Source organism: Equus quagga, chromosome 16 (genome assembly GCF_021613505.1).
Source record: "Equus quagga isolate Etosha38 chromosome 16, UCLA_HA_Equagga_1.0, whole genome shotgun sequence".
Classification (NCBI taxonomy): Eukaryota; Metazoa; Chordata; class Mammalia; order Perissodactyla; family Equidae; genus Equus; species Equus quagga.
The window spans coordinates 54,146,903-54,169,121 of NC_060282.1; the positions used below are offsets into that span (position 1 = coordinate 54,146,903).

The 22,219-nt window shown below is 39.7% G+C and overlaps 1 protein-coding gene across 1 annotated transcript in view; it reads left to right on the forward strand.

Moving 5' to 3' along the window:
- RGS20 (regulator of G protein signaling 20) overlaps positions 1-13,819 on the forward strand; it is a 93,964-nt gene extending 80,145 nt beyond the window's left edge. The window contains exons 6-7 of the mRNA XM_046641845.1: positions 7,624-7,858; positions 13,058-13,819. Coding sequence (XP_046497801.1) covers positions 7,624-7,858; positions 13,058-13,246 — 424 coding nt within the window. The 3' untranslated portion in view covers positions 13,247-13,819. The remainder of the gene's footprint in view (positions 1-7,623; positions 7,859-13,057) is intronic.
- The last annotated feature ends 8,400 nt before the right edge of the window (positions 13,820-22,219 follow it).

Genomic DNA, 22,219 nt, shown 5'->3' on the forward strand with positions numbered 1-22,219 from the left:
TGGCAAGAAGGAAAGATAAAGAAAGAATACTCAGGGAAGTAAGAAAAAAGAAGAGAATAACCTATAAAGGAGCCCCTATCAGACTGTCAGCAGATTTCTCTACAGAAACCTTACAAGCTAGGAGAGAATGGAGTGACATATTCAAAGCTTTAAAAGATAAAAGTCTTCAGCCAAGAATACTCTGTCCAGCAAGAATTTCCTTCAGATATGAGGGAGAAATTAAATCTTTTCCAGACAAACAAAAGTTAAGGGAATTTGTAACTAAAAGCCCTTCATTACAAGAAATCCTCAAGAAGGCTCTCATACCTGAAAAAAGAAAAAAGGGAGAAAGAGGTCACAATCCACAGACTAGGGAGACCGATAGATAGAACCAGAACAGGATAGCAAATATTCAGCTGTAGCATTAGGGTAAAAATAAGGAAACTACCAAAACAAGGACGATCTTAGCACTCTAACTACCAAATAATAAGACAAGTTGGAATAAAAAATGAAAATAATAATTTAGGAGGGGAAGAGCAAAGGGTCTAAATCAGTATTGGCCAAGTAAGTAAGAGACCACCAGAGAATAGACTATATTATACACGAGATTCTAAATACAAACTTCAGGGTAGACACTAAAATAAAATACAGAACAGAGTCACAAATCATAAATAAGGAAAAATCTAAGAAACCCAGCATAAGAAATTGCAGTATTAAATGGGTAGGCTAAAGCACACAGGAAAAGAAATGCAGGAAAACAAGATAATGAGCGACAGATTGACAGCATTAAGTCCACATGCATCAATAATCACTCTCAATGTAAATGGATTGAACTCTCCAATAAAAAGACACAGAGTGGCAAAATGGATTAAAGAACAAGATCCAACAATTTGTTGCCTCCAAGAAACACACCTCAGCCCCAAGGACAAACACAGGCTCAGGGTGAAGGGGTGGAGGACAATACTTCAAGCTAATAGCAAGAAAAAAAAGTCAGGTGTTGCAATTCTCATATCAGACCAAGTGGATTTCAAAATAAGACAGGTAAAGAGAGACACAGAGGGACAATATATAATGATCAAAGGGACACTTCATCAAGAAGAAATAACGCTTATAAATATCTATGCACCCAACACAGGAGCACCAAGATTCATAAAGCAACTATTAACAGACCTAAAGGAAGATGTTAAAAACAACACAATAATAGTAGAGGACCTCAACACCCCACTCACATCAATGGACAGATCATCCAGACAGAAAATCAACAAGGAAATAGTGGAGCTAAATGAAAAACTAAAACAATTGGACTTAATAGACATATATAGATCACTTCACCCTGAAAGAGCTGAATACACATTCTTCTCAAGTGCACATGGAACATTCTCAAGGATAGACCGTATGTTGGGAAACAAGGCAAGCCTCTACAAATTTAAAAAAATTGAAATAATAACAAGCATCTTCTCCGATCATAATGCTATAGGGCTAGAAATTCATTACAAGAAAAAAGCTGAGAAAGGCACAAAGATGTGGAGACTAAACAACACACTACTGAACAAGCAATGGATCATTGAAGAAATTAAAGAAGAAATAAAAGATACCGGAAACAAATGAAAATGATAGCATGCCATACCAACTCATATGGGATACAGCAAAAGCTGTATTAAGAGGAAAATTCATCGCAATACAGGCATATCTTAACAAACAAGAAAAATCCCAAATAAGCAACCTTAAACTCCACCTAACTGAACTAGAGAAAAAAGAACAAATGAAGCCCAAAGTCAGCAGAAGGAGAGAAATAATAAAAATCAGAGCAGAAATAAATATTATTGAAATGAAAAAGGCAGTAGAAAGGATCAATGAAACAAAGAGCTGGTTTTTTGAGAAGATAAATAAAATTGACAAACCCCTAGCCAGACTTACAAAGAAAAAAAAGGGAGAAAGCTCAAATAAACAAAATCAGAAATGAAAGAGGAGAAATAACAACAGACTCTGCAGAAACACAACGGATGATAAGAGAATACTATGAAAAACTGTATGCCAACAGAATGGATAACCTAGAGGAAATGGATAAATTCTTGGACTCCTACAATCTCCCAAAGCTTACTCAAGAAGAGGCAGACAATTTGAGCAGACCAATCACAAGGAAAGAGATTGAAACAGCAATCAAAAACATCCCAAAGAATAAAACCCAAGGACCAGATGGCTTTCCTGGGGAATTCTACCAAACTTTCAGAGAGGATTTAATACCCATCCTTTTCAAGCTATTCCAAAAAATTAGGGAAGATGGAACACTTCCTAACACATTCTATGAGGCCAACATCACGCTGATACCAAAACCTGACAAGGACACCACGAGAAAAGAGAACTACAGGCCAATATCACTGATGAACATAGATGCAAAAATTCTCAACAAAATTTTGGCAACCAGAATTCAGCAATTCATCAAAAGGATCATACATCATGATCAGGTGGGATTCATACCAGGGACACAGGGATGGTTCAACATCCGCAAATCAATCAATGTGATACACCACATCAACAAACTGAGGAATAAAAACCACATCATCATCTCAATAGATGCAGAGAAGGCATTTGACAAGATCCAACAGCCATTTATGATAAAAACTCTGAACAAAATGGGGTTAGAAGGAAACTACCTCAACATAATAAAGGCCATATATGACAAACCCATAGCCAACATCATACTCAATGGGCAAAAACTGAACGCCATCCCCCTGAAAACAGGAACAAGACAAGGATGCCCTCTATCACCACTCTTATTCAACATAGTACTGGAGGTCCTGGCCAAGCAATCAGGCAAGAAAAAGGAATAAAAGGAATCCAAATAGGGAGGGAAGAAGTGAAACTCTTGCTGTTTGCAGATGACGTGATCTCATATATAGAAAACCCCAAAGAATCCACTGGAAAACTGTTAGAAGTAATCAACAACTACAGCAAAGTTGCAGGGTACAAAATCAATTTGCATAAATCAGTAGCATTTCTATACTCCAATAACGAACTAACAGAAAAAGAACTCAAGAGCACAATACCATTCACAATCGCAACAAAAAGAATAAAATACCTTGGGGTAAATTTAGCTAAGGAAGTGAAGGACCTATATAATGAAAATTACAAGGCCTTTCTGAGAGAATTGGATGACTACATAAGGAGATGGAAAGACATTCCATGTATGTGGATTGGAAGAATAAACATAATTAAAATGTCCGTTCTACTTAAAGCAATCTACAGATTCAACGCCATCCCAATCAGAATCCCAATGACATTCTTTACAGAAATAGAACAAAGAATCCTAAAATTCATATGGGGCAACAAAAGACCCCGAATTTCTAAAGCAATCCTGAGAAAGAAGAACAAAACGGGAGGCATCACAATCCCTGACTTCAAAACATACTACAAAGCTACAGTAATCAAAACAGCATGGTACTGGTACAAAAACAGGTGCACAGATCAATGGAACAGAATTGAAAGCCCAGAAATAAAACCACACATCTATGGACAGCTTATCTTCGACAAAGGAGCTGAGGGCATACAATGGAGAAAAGAAAGTCTTTTCAACAAATGGTGCTGGGCAAACTGGAAAGCCACATGTAAAAGAATGAAAATTGACCATTCTTTTTCACCATTCACCAAAATAAACTCAAAATGGATCAAAGACCTAAAGGTGAGACCTGAAACTATAAGGCTTCTAGAAGAAAACGTAGGCAGTACACTCTTTGACATCAGTATTAAAAGGATCTTTTCGGACACCATGCCTTCTCAGAGAAGGGAAACAATAGAAAGAATAAACAAATGGGACTTCATCAGACTAAAGAGCTTCTTCAAGGCAAATGAAAACAGGATTGAAACAAAAAAACAACCCACTAACTGGGAAAAAATATTTGCAAGTCATATATCTGACAAAGGCTTAATATCCTTAATATATAAAGAACTCTCACAACTCAACAACAAAAAATCAAACAACCCAATCAAAAAATGGGCTGGAGACATGAACAGACATTTCTCCAAAGAAGATATACGGATGGCCAATAGGCACATGAAAAGATGCTCATCATCGCTGATCATCAGGGAAATGCAAATCAAAACTACACTGAGATATCACCTTACACCCATTAGAATGACAAAAATATCTAAAACTAATAGTAACAAATGTTGGAGAGGTTGTGGAGAAAAAGGAACCCTCATACACTGCTGGTGGGAATGCAAAGTGGTGCAGCCACCATGGACAAGAGTATGGAGATTCCTCAAAAAATTAAAAATAGAACTACCATACAATCCAGCCATCCCACTACTGGGTATTTATCCAAAGAGCTTGAAGTCAGCAATCCCAAAAGTCCTATGTACCCCAATGTTCATTGCAGCATTATTTACAATAGCCAAGACGTGGAAGCAACCTAAGTGCCCATCAACAGACGAATGGATAAAGAAGTTGTGGTATATATATACAATGGAATACTATTCAGCTGCAAAACAGAACAAAATCATTCCATTTGCAATAACATGGATGGACCTTGAGGGAATTATGTTAAGTGAAATAAGCCAGCTAGAGAAGGATAATCTGTGCATGACTCCACTCATATAAGGAATTTAAAAATGTGGACTAAGAACAGTTTAGTGGATACCAGGGCAAAGGTGGGGTGGGGGGTGGGCACAAAGGGTGAAGTGGTGCACCTACAACGCGAATGACAAACATTAATGTACAACTGAAATTTCACAAGATTGTAATCTATCATTAACTCAATAAAAAAAAAAACTACACTAAGATAGCACCTTACACCCATTAGAATGACAAAAATATCTAAAACTAATAGTAACAAATGTTGGAGAGGTTGTGGAGAAAAAGGAACGCCCATACACTGCTGGTGGGAATGCAAACTGGTGCAGCCATTATGGAAAACAGTATGGAGATTCCTCAAAAAATTAAAAATGGAACCACCATACGATCCAGCTATCCCACTACTTTTTTTTTTTAATACATGGGATGCATGCCACAGCATGGTGTGCCAAGCGGTGCCATGTCCGCACCCAGGATCCGAACCAGTGAATCCCAGGCGCTCAAGCGGAACATGTGAACTTAACCCCTGCGCCACCAGCCGGCCCCTTATTTTTTAAGTTTAAGTATTTTGAGAAAAAGTTGAAAAGCAACAAATAAATGACTTTCCATAGTGCCAAATTTTAAAATTGTCTTTTTTCCTTCCTATACTATCAATTGATTTCCTTTCACTTAACTGTCCTTACACCTTTTCTTGGTATTATGCCTATATAATTGCACATACTAGACAAATCGCCTAAACGCATTGTTCAAATAGGACTTGTATTAAATTGCTTATTTCTGAGGGGAAAAAATACAAGAAGCCCAAAAGTTTACTTAAATGTTTTTCTTCTTTGTTCATCTTATTTATCCTTACCCAGATTTTTCAAAGTCTGGGAAGCATATTAAAATCTTCCACAATTTATGAGTTTGTTAAAAACAGCTTTTATCTTAAAAACAACAGATTCTACATAAATCTCAAAGTTTTCGCATTGCTGGGCCCACAGAAAGTAAGGAAAATGACAAAGTACCTGAAAAACAAAACCCTGAGTGGAGACTGCTCAGCACAGGAGAGTGGGGTTTTCTCTGAGGGCAAGGCCGGGAAGACAATTGCTGGAGGCCGCATGGGTGTGGGACAAGCTGTTGAAATTGAGATTTCCCGATTAAGCCTTGATCTGTGAAAGGAGCTAGGGCGGTCCTGGGTCAGGAGCACTTCCTATATCTCAGAAGAAGCAAACACAACCTCTCTGCAGGAAAGAAAACATCCTCAATTTTGACTCTTGGTTTCCCAAAGATTAAGATCAACCAAAAATTATGAAACTACAAGGAAACAACATACCACAAATGAGAGTCAGTAGAAACAACATTCAGATTTAGAACCCGAAGGACTTCAGATGTTAGAATCATCTGTAATAAAAATATAAAACATAAAATGTAATAAAATATAAGCTAATAAAAAATAAAATGGTCTCTGAAATGTTTAAACCACCTAAAGATGGAATCACAAAAATGAGTAAGCAGCATTCAACTATCACAAATGTCCAGGAGTCCTGTGACATTGTACTATAGTTCTGCAAGACGTTACAACAGGGAAAACTGGGGAAGTGATATGTGAGATCCCTCTGTATTTTTTTTCTTAATTTTTAAATGTTTTTGAGGCCAGAAGTCCAAAATCAAGGTGTCGGCAGAGCCACGCGCTCTCACTGCTCTAAGGGGGGGATCCTTCCTTGCTCTTCCAGCTTCTGGTAGTTGCCAAGAATCCTTAGTATTCCTTGGCTTGTAGCTACATCAAGCCAGTCACATGACCTCCTTTTCCCCATGTGTCCATGTCTGTGTCCAAATTCCCCTTTTTAAAAGAACACCCGTCATATTGGATTAGGGCTCCCTGTGATGACCTCATCTTGACTCGGTTAAATCTGCAAAGGCCCTATTTCCAAATAAGGTCATATCCTGAGGTCCTGGGTGTTAGGACTTCAACACAAGTTTTTTAGGGAACACTATTCAACCCATGACAAAATTCAACCCTTCCTACAAAATAAACACTGGATCCAATTGGTTTTACGGGTTAGTTCCAGAAGAAGATCATTCCAAGGTTGTCCATGTCTTGTGTAATCACCCAGATGTCTAAGAGGCCAATGTAACAGTGACACCAACACCAGCTGAGGATGGTACAAGAATGCAAAATTAGAGATGCATCCTTCTCAGGAACTCTGGCCACATACAACACCACGGGTGCATCTCAGACACCTGGGGTGAAAAAAGCGAGTGGCAGGGGACAACATATAGTAAGCCAATTTCATACAGTTAAAACAAAAAGTAGAAAATATATTCTTCAGAGCTACATACATACATAAAAACTGAAAAACAGAGTAATGGAAAAGAGACAGCACAGATAATTACTAGACTGTGTTTTCTGACCCCAATACAATTAAAATAAAAACAAATGAAAAAAGGTAGGCCGCAAATCATGGATAGTGGTTCTCCTGGGGATGGGGGCGTCAGGCGAGCCCCGTGTGGATGCAGCGCCGAGGTGAATGCAGCTGCTGGTGGTGGCCTGGTTCTGAAGGGAAATGGTGAATTCCTAAGGGTTCATTTTGTCGTCAACCTTCGTAACTTGCATTTATATAACATATTCTTTTCTCTTTCTCAAATAGTACAGAGTTTTGAAAAACACTAAACAGACACCACCCCCTTCGCTGCTCTGGAGGTTAGTGTGCTCAGGTCTGACTTAGGTCGTGACAGGTGCCTGGGAGTTTTGGTCAGGCGGTTTAGGATTTTCCTTTACTTCTATAATTTAAAGACCTTGGCAGGATGTGCCTAGATGTAAACAAGTATGTTCTTAGCAGTTGTTCCAGCCATTTCATTTGCAAGCATTTAGGCAGTAGCCGTGCAGTCCAGCTAGACAGGTTGAAAGTATCATACTCCTGTGTTTTGGCCAAAGGCTTAAGGAAGTGAGAACAGTTCTTTCCCTTCCTAAAAGGGCCTAAGTGCACATTTTCATTCTCAGAGGGGACAAAGACATGTTTCTCCTGATGAAATTCAAATTAACTGACAATAACAGAGCTCCCTTTTGCCCGATTCTTTCGGTCTCCACCAAGCCCAGCTCCCACTCTGGAAGAAGTCAGCGCCTGGGCTCAGTCGTTTGACAAGCTGATGCTCACTCCCGCGGGAAGGAATGCTTTCCGAGAATTCCTCCGAACAGAATTCAGCGAAGAAAATATGCTTTTCTGGATGGCGTGTGAGGAACTGAAAAAAGAAGCTAATAAAAACATTATTGAAGAGAAAGCAAGGATAATATATGAAGACTACGTTTCTATTCTTTCTCCTAAAGAGGTATGTACCCACCGGAAGGTGTTCGCCCAGGAGGCCATTAGTAAAATGAACACTTTGGGCCTGTTCACCTGGCATAGTTCCGGCTATTCCCAAAATATAGGAAATGACTCCACCACTATTCATAATATTGAAATCCCTTTGACCATGGTCCCACCAGTGGGCTCCGAATGCCCCTAAAATCTGTGAAAGACTATTTTTCTGGAAAAAGTATCCAGAACTTTCATCACATTCTCCAGAAGAGGGAGTCTATGCATTTTACCATTAACACTGTTTTTAAAAGTCACACCCTATAAGCATTGCTTTAAATAAAATTATCCTTTTATTCTGAGCAAAATTTTTTTTACAGGTATCATTATTTTTTAGATAGTAATAGCATCACTGATGCTACAAAGGTTTCCCCAGGGTGTCCTTTTTATGTCAGGGAAATTATCAGATGGGTGAAATCAAGCAAGTTTCCATCTCTCAGAGGTTTTGTGCCTTGAAATCTAAAATCTAGGAAGTTAAGTTGGTCTCAAAACTAAGTGCCTTGTAGCTCTAACTTTAAAAATCATGCATTATTTCCTACTGTATGTGGCTAAGAATATAAAGTTAATAAAACAGGCCTCTCCTGTCAGGGAACTCATAGACAAGAGGCCAACAGACATGGAGCCCATGGTGAGCTGCCTCAGGTTCCTAACAGGGGCTGGTGGAGGGAGCCATCAGCAGTGAGGTGGGCAGGAATGAGGGGGAGGACACAGATGGACCAAGGGTAATGAAAGGAAATTACCAGAAACACAGAGAATAGAAATAGGCGGACCAAGGATAAAAGCATGCAGGTGCATGGACACTGAGGGTGTCAGCAGCTTGCTGTGGCTGAAGTGTAGCTGTTTTCCAAACTCTTTGGGCTGGCGGCAGGCAGCGGGAGGAGAGTTTAGAAAAGGGGATGGTCTGAGAGGATCAAGAGGTTTGGGAGCCATGCTGAGGTTTTCTGATGTATCTCCTGGGAAGCTGTTGGATTTTAGCCTGGTAATATCATCAAATTTGGATTTTTCAAAGGCCAATATGGCTGCAGAATGCATTAGGAGATGAAGACTAGAGGCAGAAGACAGTTGAAGGACCAACTCAGTTGTCCAAACTGAACATGAGGAGGGCCTCAGTAGGCCAGCTGAAGAGAAATGAGAGAGGAAGACTTTGAGCTGAGCTCAAGCTGAGTCTCCAGTGACTCCAACAGGCCTGGTCTGGACAGACCATGGGGTGGCGTAGTTCACTGATAGGGTGGGGAGCATGCCTGGGAGAAAGGGAGTGGGGCTCAATTTGCTTACTTAGGTTGCATTGTGAAGTGGCAGTATTCAGCTGACAGATGTATGAATACGAGGTTCAGAAATTTATTTCCATTTTGAATTGATAAAAAGCAAGAGAATTTTTGTCCTTTAATTTGTGGCTTCCATGCATTTTTATTTCGTCATGATTTTCCTTTTTTTAAGGCAAGATTTTCATCACTGTCTTTTAAAGCATTATACAACCAAAAAACTTTTTAGCAAATTTATGAAGCAAAAATGATATAAAAAGATGACCCTTTCCTCCCAAATATAAGCGTCTATTACTTGAAATGTAAAAGCTTAAAAATTTTAAGAGCATAGACTTTGGGGTCAGATTCACTTGGGTTTGAACCCCAGTTCTCTCCTTTAATCGCTACATACCCTTGAGTGTATTTCTGTATGAATGGGACATCACCCCTGGCTCGAACTTTCGGGAGGACTGGAAGGCAGGACGGGAGCAGACCCTGCCTCAGTGCCCGCCGGAGCAGGCACACCCCAGCCGGCCACTCTCCGTGACCCTCTGTGTCCATTCACCATCCTGAGCAGACACCATCCCCGCCGAGCTCTCACAGGGAGGTTCTTCAGATGAAGGCTGTACAGAATGAAATAGTTCCATTTGTGCCCTCTTTGTGAACTAGAATATTTTTTAGTGTTTTCTGCAGTAACTCTTAGTCTAATTCTCTAAGAAGCGTAGGAGCTTTCCTCCATCCAGCCAATAATGTGTTCTGAGTCCCCCTCTTTTGTGCAGGAGCTGTGCTCCTAAGCACTGGGCCTTTATATTCTAGAAGCTTCTAGGAGAGGCTTTTCTAGTGGTGAGTGCTGCCACAGGGATAGCTTAGGGAGCACGGGACCCACATCTAGGTGGTTGGAGAAGGCTTCCCAGGACGGGTGGAGGGACATCTAAACCAAGACGGGAAGGAGGAGTAGACTGAGCGAGACAGAGTAGGGGGAAAGATTATTCAAACAGAAGGACAAAGACCAGCTCGTCCTAACTCTTACTTTCTTTAAGTTTCAAGTGAAATTCTTTAAATTCTTGAGTGTAATAGTGAGGTAGAGCTGGGGAATTAGTGGAAGCAGATCGTTAAGGGCCTCAAAAGTTTAAACTTGGAACTTGTGGGTTTACGACCTGATCCTGAGAGCACTGACCAGCCAGTGCAAGGTCTGAAGCTGGAGTGTCAGCGTGGGCTTTGCACTTTAGAAAGATCCCTCTGGCCTAACCGTGGAGTGATTGGGAGAGGCACTAGACGGACAGCCGGAGACCAGTTAAGAGGCTGGTGAACAAATCCAGCCGGAAACGCTGAGTGACCTCCATAAGGGTCATGGCAGAGAGGAGGGAAGAGGTGGACAGATTCGAGAGGTGTTAAAGAGGAAGAGTCCCAAGGATTTTGTGGCTGAATATAGAGCCAGAGGGAAACTGAGGGAGGAGCAGGACTCTGAACTAGGTGGGAATAAATAGTTCCATTCCTTCACAAGCTGTATAAGAAAGAGATCTGGAGATGCTGGGAATCTGGGTTTTTGTTTTTAATTGAAATATAGTTGACATACAATATTGTATTAGTTTCCAGGGTACAACATTGTGATTCATCATTTATATACATTACAAAATAACCACCCTGATAAGACTAGTAACCATTTGTCATCATACAAAAGTTATAATATTGCTGACTATATTCCCTATGCTCTGCATTACATCCCCATGACTTATTTTACCACTGGACATTTGTGCCTCTTAATCCCCCTCAAATATTTTGCCCTTTCCCTCACCCCCTCCTCCCTCTGGCAACCACTGGTTTCCTGTATCTGAGTCTGTTTCTGTTTGTCCTGTTTGTTCATTTGGGTTTTTTTTTAGATTCCACATATAAGTGAAATCATACAGTATTCTTCTTTCTCTGACTTATTTCACTTAGCATGGTGCCCATCATGGTCCATCATGTCTCAAATGACAGAATTTCCTTCTTTGTATGGCTGAGTGGTATTTCATTTGTATATATACCACATCATTTTTATCCATTCATCTACCCATGGGTACTTAAGTTGCTTCCATATCTTGGCTACTGTAAATAATGCTGCAGTGAACGTAGGTGGGGAGATATCTTTTTGAATTAGTGTCTTCATTTTCTTCGGATAAATACCCAGTAGTGGAATGGCTGGATTGTATGGTAGTTCTATTTTTTAATTTTTTGAGGAAGCTCTATACTGTTTTCCATAGTGGCTGCACCAATTTACATTCCCACCAACAGTGCATGAGGTTCCCTTTTCTTCACATCCTCTCCAACACTTATTATTTGTTCCCTGATTAGTGACACTGAGCATCTTTTCATTTGCCTCTTGGCCATATGCATGGCTTCTTTGGAAAATGTCTATTCAGGTCCTCTGCCCATTTTTTAATCAGATTGTTTTTTTGATATTGAGTGGTATTGAGTTCTTTATACATTTTGGATATTAACCCCTTATCAGATATATGAATTGCAAATATCTTCTCCCATTCAGTAGGTTGCCTTTTTGTTTCATTCATGGCATCCTTCACTATGCAAAATCTTTTTCGTTTGATGTAGTCCCATTTGTTTATTTTTGCTTTTGTTGCCCTTGCCTGAAGAGACAGATCCAAGAAATATTGCTAAGACTGATGTCAAAGAGTTTTACTACCTATGTTTTCTTCTAGGGGTTTTATATTTTCAGGTCTTACATTTAAGCCTATAATCCCTTCTGAGTTTATTTTTGTATATGGTGTAAGAAAGTGGTCCAGTTTCATTCTTTTGCATGTCTAGTTTGCTGGGAATCCGTTTTGAATGTATTAGGTTTGAGTTACCTGTAGGTAAGCAAAAGGAGCTTTCTAAGAGGAAGATGGATATATGCATCTGGAGAGCTAGATCACTGAAATCCATATTTAATGATTTAGCTAATCCTATTTTTGGTTTTATATTACACAATAGCATGTGCATTGCAGAGCATTAGAACTGTCATGGCCTACAGGTGTGGAGAGGGTTCGGCTAAGGTTCTTCCCACAGAAGAGAAGATGTGTGAGTCCATCTTTGCAGCAGTGGCCTGTCCTCTTGTTTGTCTGGCATCCTATGGGAAAAGTCTGAGCCCAGGAGCTTGCTCTGGTCTGAGAGACAGCCTCATCTAGAATGAGCAAAACATCAGAGTAAGAAGAACCAACATCTTCTAGGGACTTACTGAATTCCAAGCACTTTAAATAAATTCTCGTTCAAAAATCCAACAACTACCGTCATCATCGCCACTCTGTGGAGGAGTTCATCAGGGCACAGTTTACTTTGCCTAAGGCCCACCAACCAAGCGGTAACAGAGCTGAGATTTACACACAGGCCCCAAGATTTTAACACTTCCACATGGTGCTTCTGAGTCAGCTTCCACTTCACCAGCCAGCCTGGCTGGCCCTCATTCCCAGAAGTCTGTCCCTGTGTTCTAGCTGGTTACAGCCTGGGACCTCCGGGTTTTCACCCTAATGTTATCAGGAAATTAGCAAGGGGTAAGTCCATGCATGCTACCTTTTTTCTTCAAAGGACATAATAGACTCATTTTTAAAAAGCAAAACAGTGTTGTGGTTTTCGAAAGCAGTGTGATCCCCACCAGCATTACTGAGAACTTGTGAGAAATACAACCCCCCGCCCATACTATCAGGCGCCTCCCCCGACCTGCTGAGTCAGCCTCTCTGCGGGGAGGGCTCAGCTATCTGTTTAACAAGACTTCCAGGGTCTCCTGATGCCACTAAAGCTTGAGCGTCCTGGTTCGTTATGCGTTCAGTTTCTCTTTTGGAAGTTTGGATTTTTGGATGACCTTGTTTGGTTTGGGATTTTTGAAAAACAAAATAAGCTATGGGAGTTTTGGATGGATTTCCAAAGAGAAAAGTGTCTAATACAATTCTTGTTTCTATTGACAGGTCAGCTTAGACTCCCGAGTAAGAGAAGTCATCAACAGGAACATGGTGGAGCCATCCCAACACATATTCGATGATGCCCAGCTTCAGATTTACACCTTAATGCACAGAGACTCATATCCCAGATTCATGAACTCTTCTCTCTATAAAGATTTGCTTCAGTCCCTATCTGAGAAATCAGTTGAAGCATAGGATGTTATCAAGCATATTTATTATTAATAAATTAATAAAAGAACTCGTGGACTACGTCCAGTACAGGGAATTTAGAGGCAGTGGTATCTTCTGATGGAGTAATACTGGGGCTATTTTAATAACAGATGCTGCCTTCTACAGAAGGCTATATATCCACAATGTAAATTGCAGCCACCTTTAGTGATGCTTTAGAAAAAATGGGGTATGCCTGTTTTAGAAAGACAGTATATTTACATTTACAATAACAGTAGCATGTTCCCAGTGGCAGAGGATACACTAGAAGACTCCACACTGCCTGGAGCACGTCCAGCCATGGGAGCAAACAGGACTGCTTTTGTTTTGCATGAGTTCAGTACCTGATTACTCTCCTCCCCCCAAAAAGACATTCAGCAAGTGTTTCTCAGCTACTTCTTCCTTCCATCAAGCTCAGTTTCGAATATTTCACTTCTGAGTGACATTACAGGACCTAAATTTCCTTTTTATAAAGATGTGACCACTACTTGTGAAAATGCTGTTCCACTTTATCTTGGAATATAGGTATGTAGATACACATGCACATATATGTATCTACACATGGTCAATGTTAAGGACTGTCTCTTAAGTGGATCCATCTCAAAGGTTTGGTAAGAGAAGTCGTGTTAGAAAATTTTTTTGTCGAAAAGTTATTTTATTATGAGAATCTGTGAACCTACAGAATGAATTTTTAATTTCACAACTTAGTCACGTTCACAACAAAACTTTTAAACAAGCATATTTCCATTTTTATTACTGAAAGAAATATGGGTATTTTCACTCTAAAAAATAAAGCACAAGAGTTTTATCTCAATCTTTATTTTTTCACATGTAAATATTTGGGAAATATAACATTAAGTAAGGAAGGATATACACAAGGTATCTTTTAGCTCCCAAACTAGGATTTTGTTTTTAAATCCCACTATTTTAATCATAGGCAAATGGGATAACTTCATAGCTTACAGGTAAAAATACTGGTTTGTAGACCTAACCATCCTGAAGAAATCCATAACTACAACGAATGGGAAAGACATTCCAAAATGAAGTGAATGTGAAAGACATCCAGAATCTGGCATGGTTTGAGTCGTGGGTTAGAAATTAATTTGCAAGAGGCCTACAGCAGGCTTCAGCTCTAAATGGATAGCTCTCCTCTCGGTCGTCTCCCTTACCTGGCCCTTTAGCCTGACAATTTCTTCATTACCCTCTTCAAGCCCCAAACCTAAGCCCCTCACTCTCATTCTAAGTAAAACATTTACCTCCTACTTTACTGTGAAAATTGGTTCCCTAACCCCATCAACTTCCTGTGTAACCTATAAATATGTATAGGTAAGCATCTATTCTCACCTCCTTCAGTCCAGTCTCAGAGAATATGTTCTTTCCTCCTTTTCAAGGCATCAACACCTTACGTGCTTTTGATTCCATATACTACAGTCTAATTTTTTTCATTAGACTAAGAGGATATAATTGTGATTAAGGCATAAACCCTACCCCCTAGCACTTTACATTCAGTTGAGGATGACGGGTGTGTCCATGGCAGCTACAATATACTGTAGGAAGACAGGGAAGAACTGAGCTATGGAAGTCTTGAAGGGCTACGGAAAGATTTTGGCAGAGGTAACGCCAAAGCTAAAACCTATAGAAGAGTGCGTGTGTGTGTGTTGGGGCAGAGGTGTAGGGAAGGTAGTCACAATTGAAGCAATCCCAAATGAGTCCAGTCATGGACATGCTAAGGATAAGGAAACTGTAAGACATATAAAAGATGTCAAGAAATCAATTGGATGGAGGGAGCTGAGTGGTCGAGATATTAGGCTCGAGTATTGATTTGGGATTTTTCAACACAAAGATGAATGAGATTACCTGGAATTATAGCATGAAAAGAGCCGAGGGGAAATCTTTGCAAGGATGGCCAGAGAAACAAGAGTTCCCAAAGGAGATTCAGAAGGATTCACCTTCTCAATATAGGTCAGAAGAAAGTCAAGGACATTTGGGGACATGTCAGCAAATGAATGGGAGTGCTTCAAAGGGAGGGTGGTAAATTAAATGCTCTTACCTCAAAATCTGCTCCATCGATTTCCCCCCACTCTCCTATATCGTCAACTTCTCCTTGACTTTTTCTCATACTGTAAACATTCGTGAATTTCCCAATTAAAAACAAAACTTGCACTACATAACTGCTGAGTCTCCTCTCTTCCTTTCACATCAGCCTTTTCACAATAGGCCACTCTTGCCGTCTCCCCCTTCACTCCTCCATCGACCACAGTGCACCCAACTGCTCTAGGGAGGCCTCTGCCAGCCAGGTCTAACCCCACTATGCTCCCAGTCTTCTCAGCGGGCTTCTCGGCTTCCTCACTGACACGGCCTTACTTCAAACACTACCTCCTTGTCTCCTGAGGTGCTCTTCTAGCTCTCCACATTTTCCTTCATCTGTACCCATTTCCTTCCCACGCAGTAGGGCACAGCAGCAAGGGTTTGGGCTCTGGAGCCAGACCTTCTGACTCCTCCACTTACTGTGTGATAGTGGGTACACAGACTTTCTGGGCCTGTTTCCTCTTCTATAAAAACAGAATAATAATGGTACCTTATCCCTAGCATTGCTATGAGGATTAAAACTAACCCATGTAAAATACAGTAAGCGTTTATTACATGTTAGTTATTGCTACTATTACTTGTCCACTAAATGTCATGGCCCCTAAGGTTTGGGCTTTGGCTTACTTTTTTAACTAACCTTTATGCTCTCCCTTGGTTCTCACATCCCCTTCTCATTGTTTAAATAACTAACAATATACTCAAGGCACAAAATCAGGATCTGGTCTAGAGCTTTCTCTGGCACTCCAGAATCAGCTGCCAGTTGGACATCTCCACTTGTCTATCCCACAGATGAGTGAAACTATGTCTAAATTTTGACTTACCCACGCCACTCCCTCCCCACATCCAAGCCCAGCCCCCGCCTCTATCCCCAGTCACCCAGCTGGTCACCTGAGCTCTTACCTGGGTGTTAACTTTGACTCATCCCTCTCTTTCTTTTCCCAAACATAATCACCAAGCCCTACTGATTTGACTTCCTAAACATTTCTCATGTGTCCCTCCTTCCTTCTTCTCACCTCCATTCTCTCTCACTGCCTGTTATCATTGCCAGAAGAGCCTCCTAACTGCCTCCCCACACCCATCTCAGCCATGCAAACACATCTTTCACAATGCCTAAGGTGCAAAACTGTTTGTCACCACCCCTCTACTCCTTAGAATCTTAGTAGTCACGGGTTTCCTGGAGTACAAATACCAAATTAGCATGCTGCACAAGCAAGGGCCTCTATAGTTGGGCTACTGGCTCCCCAGCCAACCCCACCTTTTAGACTCAAGAATATATACTTATAGAAAAGGCACATATATCACTTCATACTGTCAGACCCGCTCATGAGAAGTTGGTCCATCCTTTGTTACCCCTCATCCCCTCTCTAAAATGCCACCCTGCACTCAGCTAACTCTTATCTTTCCTTTAAGATTTACTTCACATGTTACCTCCTCCACAAGCTCTTACCTGACCTGCTAAGTCATACGTCCACTGTGTTGAGTGTCATTCTTCAGTATTCCAAGAATACCCTGTACAAATACTTATGAGCTATTACAAATCATCTGTTTACATATCTGTCTTTCCCTTTACACTGTATGCTCCAGAGGCATTGAAAATACACCTTATCCATGATTTTTATATACAGTATCTGGCTAAGAGCATATAAATGTTTGTAGGACTGAAGAGTTACAGCATGAAAACTGAACTTCCCATAGCTATAAAATAAAATTCCATTCCGAATTTGTTTCACGTGTCACATCTCAGAAAGACATCGTCACAGCCCATGTGATTACAGAACTCACTACTACAGCAAACCAATCCAGTGGGTAAAGCTGTAGTGCCATCTATGCACATGATGAATCCTGAAGCCACCCCCAAAGTATCCTACAAATTCAATGCAATTCCAAGGTTTTAAGAAACTTTTCAGTAAAACTTGACAAGCTGATTTTGTTGGGATGGATGGTTCTCCATTTGGAAAAATGTATACATAAACAAGTGTAAATACCAAATGATTAAAGATCTAAAAGTTTGTTTGTTTTCGTATGAGGAAGATTCACCCTGAGCTAACATCCATTGCCAATCCTCCTCTTTTTTTGCTTGAGGAAGATTAGCCTTCAGCTAACATCTGTGGCAATATTCCTCTACTTGGTATGTGGGATGCCTCCACTGCATGGCTAATGAGTGGAGTAGGTCTGCACCCAGGATCCGAACCTGTGAACCCTGAGCCGTCGAAGCAGAGCATGCAGAACTTGAACCACTCAGCTACGGGGCCAGCCTCCTAAAAGTTTTTTTAAAAAAAGAACATTCTAAGAATATTGGAAGAAAATGTAGGCAATATTTTTATAACTTCAGATGGAAAAGCTCTTCTTAACTAAAACATAAAATCCAGAACTATAAAAGAAAATACTGATAGATTGGATATTTAAAAAATTTAAATTTTGTACCACAAAAGACAACATAAAAATAATTAAAACACAAACATCAGACTATAAAGCAAACTAAAGATTACTATGCAGAATGTATTAGGAGTGCCTACAAATTAATAGGACAACTCTATAGACTGAAAAGGAAAGACACAATAAAAACAACAGAAATCAACCAGCTAATAAACAAGGAAAGATGAGCATAATATACACAAAAAGATAATCATTTGAACACAAATTAAAACGAGATGATAGTGGTATTACTATTTCCCCCTAGATTTGCAAAAATCAAAAGGATTGATAAAATCCAGTATTAGCAAAAGTGTAAAAAAATGGGCATTTATATCCTGTTGACAGGCGGCTAAACTAGTTTGACTCTTTGGAAAGTAATCTGGCAACATCCATCGTTCCAAATGTACATCCACACGCTAAGCAGTTAACCTCCTAAGAATCTATCCTACAAAACATCAAAACAAGAACCACCCACGGGAGAAGAGGTTTTAAAGGGAATGGTACCTACCCACAGATGGCTCTATGGTGAAAATGAATGCCATATATCTATGTGCACTGGCACTGTTCTCAGGGAAACTGTCAAATGATAAAAGCAAGGTGTAGAATATGTGTATGTGCCCATTCATAATGTGAATAATGGCAGTCCCAAAAAAATTCCCCTCATTGATTGAGCTGGGTACTACTCCAAGGTCTTTACAAATCATTCAGTCCTTACTCACAACCCTATAAGGGAGGATGGTGTTCCCCTTTACAGATGAGGCAGAGGCAAAGCACCTGGATCAAAGTCCCACAGGTAGTAAGTGGCAGTTAGATTTGAATCTGAGCAGATCAAAAGCCCCTGCTCTTAACCATTGTGCAACGTCAATTTCCTAGGAAAAGAGGACTAGATAGCCTGGTAACAAGCACGTACACATAACTCACAGAAATGAAATCGAGAAAATTACAGAGCCAAGGAGATCATTTTCTCCAGTTTATGATTTTGACTTAAAAGACAGAGATAATAAAACCAGTTTCACAAGGTGGAAGAATACCAATCAACTGGGGGCCAGCCCATGGCCAATGGTTAAAGTTACTTGTGCTCCACTTCAGCAGCCCAGATCTGTAGGTTCAATCTGGGGTATGGACCTACTCCACTCATCAGCCATGCTGTGGAGGCATCCCACATACAAAATAGAAAAAGACTGACAGAGATGTTAGCTCAGGGCGAATCTTCCTCACCATAAAAAAAAAAAAAAAAACCAACAAAACACAAACAAACAAGAATACCAATCAACCAGTCAGCTCTGCTCTGAGAACTTGCAGAGGCTCAGGTAGCCAGTTTTTCTTACTGAATATAACATGACAAAAAAAAATTTATAAAAGACCAGTCTTCATGTATAAAGATGATACTGCTGTCTTAAATCAAATAGTGAGGGGTTTTATTCTATTAGTTACTGATCTTGGAGCAAAACCATCTAAGCTTTCTTTCCCGACATGTGCATAATCAAAAATTCCTATTTTGAGTCATGTAAAGCACAACAGTCACCAAACAGGGTTCTTCCTGAATAACGCCAACTTAATCTCACGGGAGATGAAATAGTGGCCTTGACATTATAATCTATCCACTTGAATTAACTGTCCCAGTGAAATATTCTGGAAAGGATAATAATCAAAATATTAACTATAAGAAAACTAAGTGTTAAAGCTTGGAGTAGTAGCCTAAGAATGGGAAGTCTGAATAAAAAAATAATTACAGGCATACTTGAGATGTTGCAGGTTCGGTTCCAGACCACTGCAACAAAGCCAGTATCACAATAAAGCATGTCACATGAACTTGCTGGTTTCCCAGTGTACATACAAGTTATGTTTACACTACATGTAGTCTATTAAGTGCAACAGCATTATGTCTAAAAAAAAAAACCCAATGTATATACATACCTTAATTAAAAAAATACCTCATGGCTAAAAAAGTGCTAACCATCATATAAGCCTTCAGCCAGTCATAATCTTTTTGCTGGTGGGGGGGGGAGGTCTCGTAAAAAATGCAGTTATCCGCAAAGTTCAATAAAACAAGGTATGCCTGTATGTATTTAAACATAAACTTTTTAATATTAACAGCACGGTCACTATAGTTAACAATACTGTATTGGATATTTGAAAGTTGCTGAGAGAGACCTTATAAGTTCTCATCACAAGAAAAATACCTTCTAACTACATGTGGTGATGGATGTTAACTAAACCTAACGTAATCATTTCACAACATATACATTTATCAAATCATTATGTTGTACCCCTAAAACTAATACGTTATATATGTCAATTATACCTCTATTAAAAAATTTTACCACGTAGAGGATTAACAAGCATTTGGTCTTATGGACATGTTTTGATGAATTTAAAGAGAATTAGGACAGCAATTATTGGGGGGGGGGGGGAAGAAGATGAACAGATCACTGAAACAATCCTGAGATAAATCAGCCTGATACTCACCTGTGACTCTAATGGTCCTTCCAGATCACTTATGCTTCTGCAAGTAACTGAAATCTGAGCACTTTCACAGGCTTTGATGTTCTGATAGCAGTACTTTTATTTAGAATAATTATACATTTACTTAACTAAAATATTCATCCAAAACAATTTAGGATTTAAAAATTTTTTTCAGCTGCTTGTTACAGAAATCTATCTCAAACTAGTTTAAACATAAAGGAAACTGATGGCTTTCGTAAGCAGGAAGGCCAGGGTAGTTCTAGCTTCCACAAGGATGGATCCAGACGTTCAATGTTAACCGGACCTTCTCTCCATCTCACCTTCCCTGGGCTTCACACACACAGGGTCTCTGCATATTGTAGGCTAAATGGTACAGGGAGCCCTAGATGCAGCTCCTGCTGGCTTAGCTATTCCAACAGGGACAGTGTTTCTCCCATCTTTCATATAATAATCCCAGGGAAGGAGCAAGGGGAGGGGTGGGACACTGAACAGACCCACCAGGGTCACATGGAGGTGGAAAGGTATCCCCTAAATCAATCAGAAAAGATGTTTTGGAACTAGTGCCAAAAACACGAAAGGTATAGCTGTGCCATTCCATTCCAGTGCTCTTAACGGTTTCTGTTTTTATATCAGTTATATTTTTGAATGGCATTATTACAAAAATAACTTATTGTAAACCACATTTAAGGGTAAAAAAACCAACCCTTTTATTTCAAAGCAGCTCAGTCTTCCAATTATGGAAACACTTGGGCTAATTTAACCAGATTGTATGGCATATCACATATGAAATGTTGTTTATCTGCAATGTCTTCGCAATCATGGCCATTATGGAAAAAAAAATAATTAGCTGTCTTTTTATAGCACCCACAGAGAGGAATCAGAAGTCATTTGAGGTAGTCGTCTGTGCTTTCATTTTCCATCCACCAGTTGGATAAACAAATACAAGATTACACAGGTCGATTTGAAAATTTCAATTAATAATAAAACTGTTGCATCATTTTGCAGAATTAAAGTACCAAAAGAGATCTCCCAAGACTCTAGCTCATTACATTTCTTCCTTTAAAGTTGGAGTCTAAAACGTTGCCAACTAGTGGTTACCTATCCTACTTCCACAAGTCCTCACCCTGTGGGACATTCTTTCCATCTCAGCTCCCAAACAGTCAAGAAATGCAATGCACTGCCACAAACATAACCAAGAGAAACTATTTCATGAGAGCACTACTACGCGACAAGCATTCTTCTAGATGCTAAAGATACAGCAGTGAACAAGTTTTCCATAAAAACTCACCAACTCTATCTTTACTAAGTTACAGCTACTGGATATCTAGTATAGACACAAGATGAGATTTTTCCAATACTCTTCTCTCTTACTTTTGACTGACTTCAATTTCCTTAAGTTTCCTTCAACATAATTCTTTCATTACTACCTAGGAACTTGTCAGTAACTGTGTCCTATTTACTGTGAGGTAGCATCTTCAATGTTGGTACTTATTTTTTTTTTTGAAACTGATAGAAACGTGGTTTTTATGTCAGTGATTACTCACATTTCACAGTAGGATATTCAATTCTTCATGAATGGCTGATTTTTTACAGCTAAAAGCGTGTGTGGTAGAGGGGGAGTAACTGTTGATTAAAACTCTTTAAATCACAACACTTTAACTGTAGTTTTTATTTGAAAAGTAAATTCAATTCAAATCACCAAATTACACTATGACCTGTAAGGACAATCATTGCGCACCCATAAAAATTCAAATATAGCCTGTTATTTCTTTTGCTGTCTTGTTAATACTTTAAACATTCTTCCATTTGTAAGGGATATACAGATTTCGATGTTTGGGTGTACATAAATATTTCAGAACTTTTGCCATCGCTTACCAAAACTTATAAACCAATGTTCATCATCTTTCAGGTGAGCAAGAAAACCAAGGTGGTTATTTTCTGCTTTCCCAGGATGGTTTTTCAAAATTGCCACTAATGTGTCTAACTTAATTC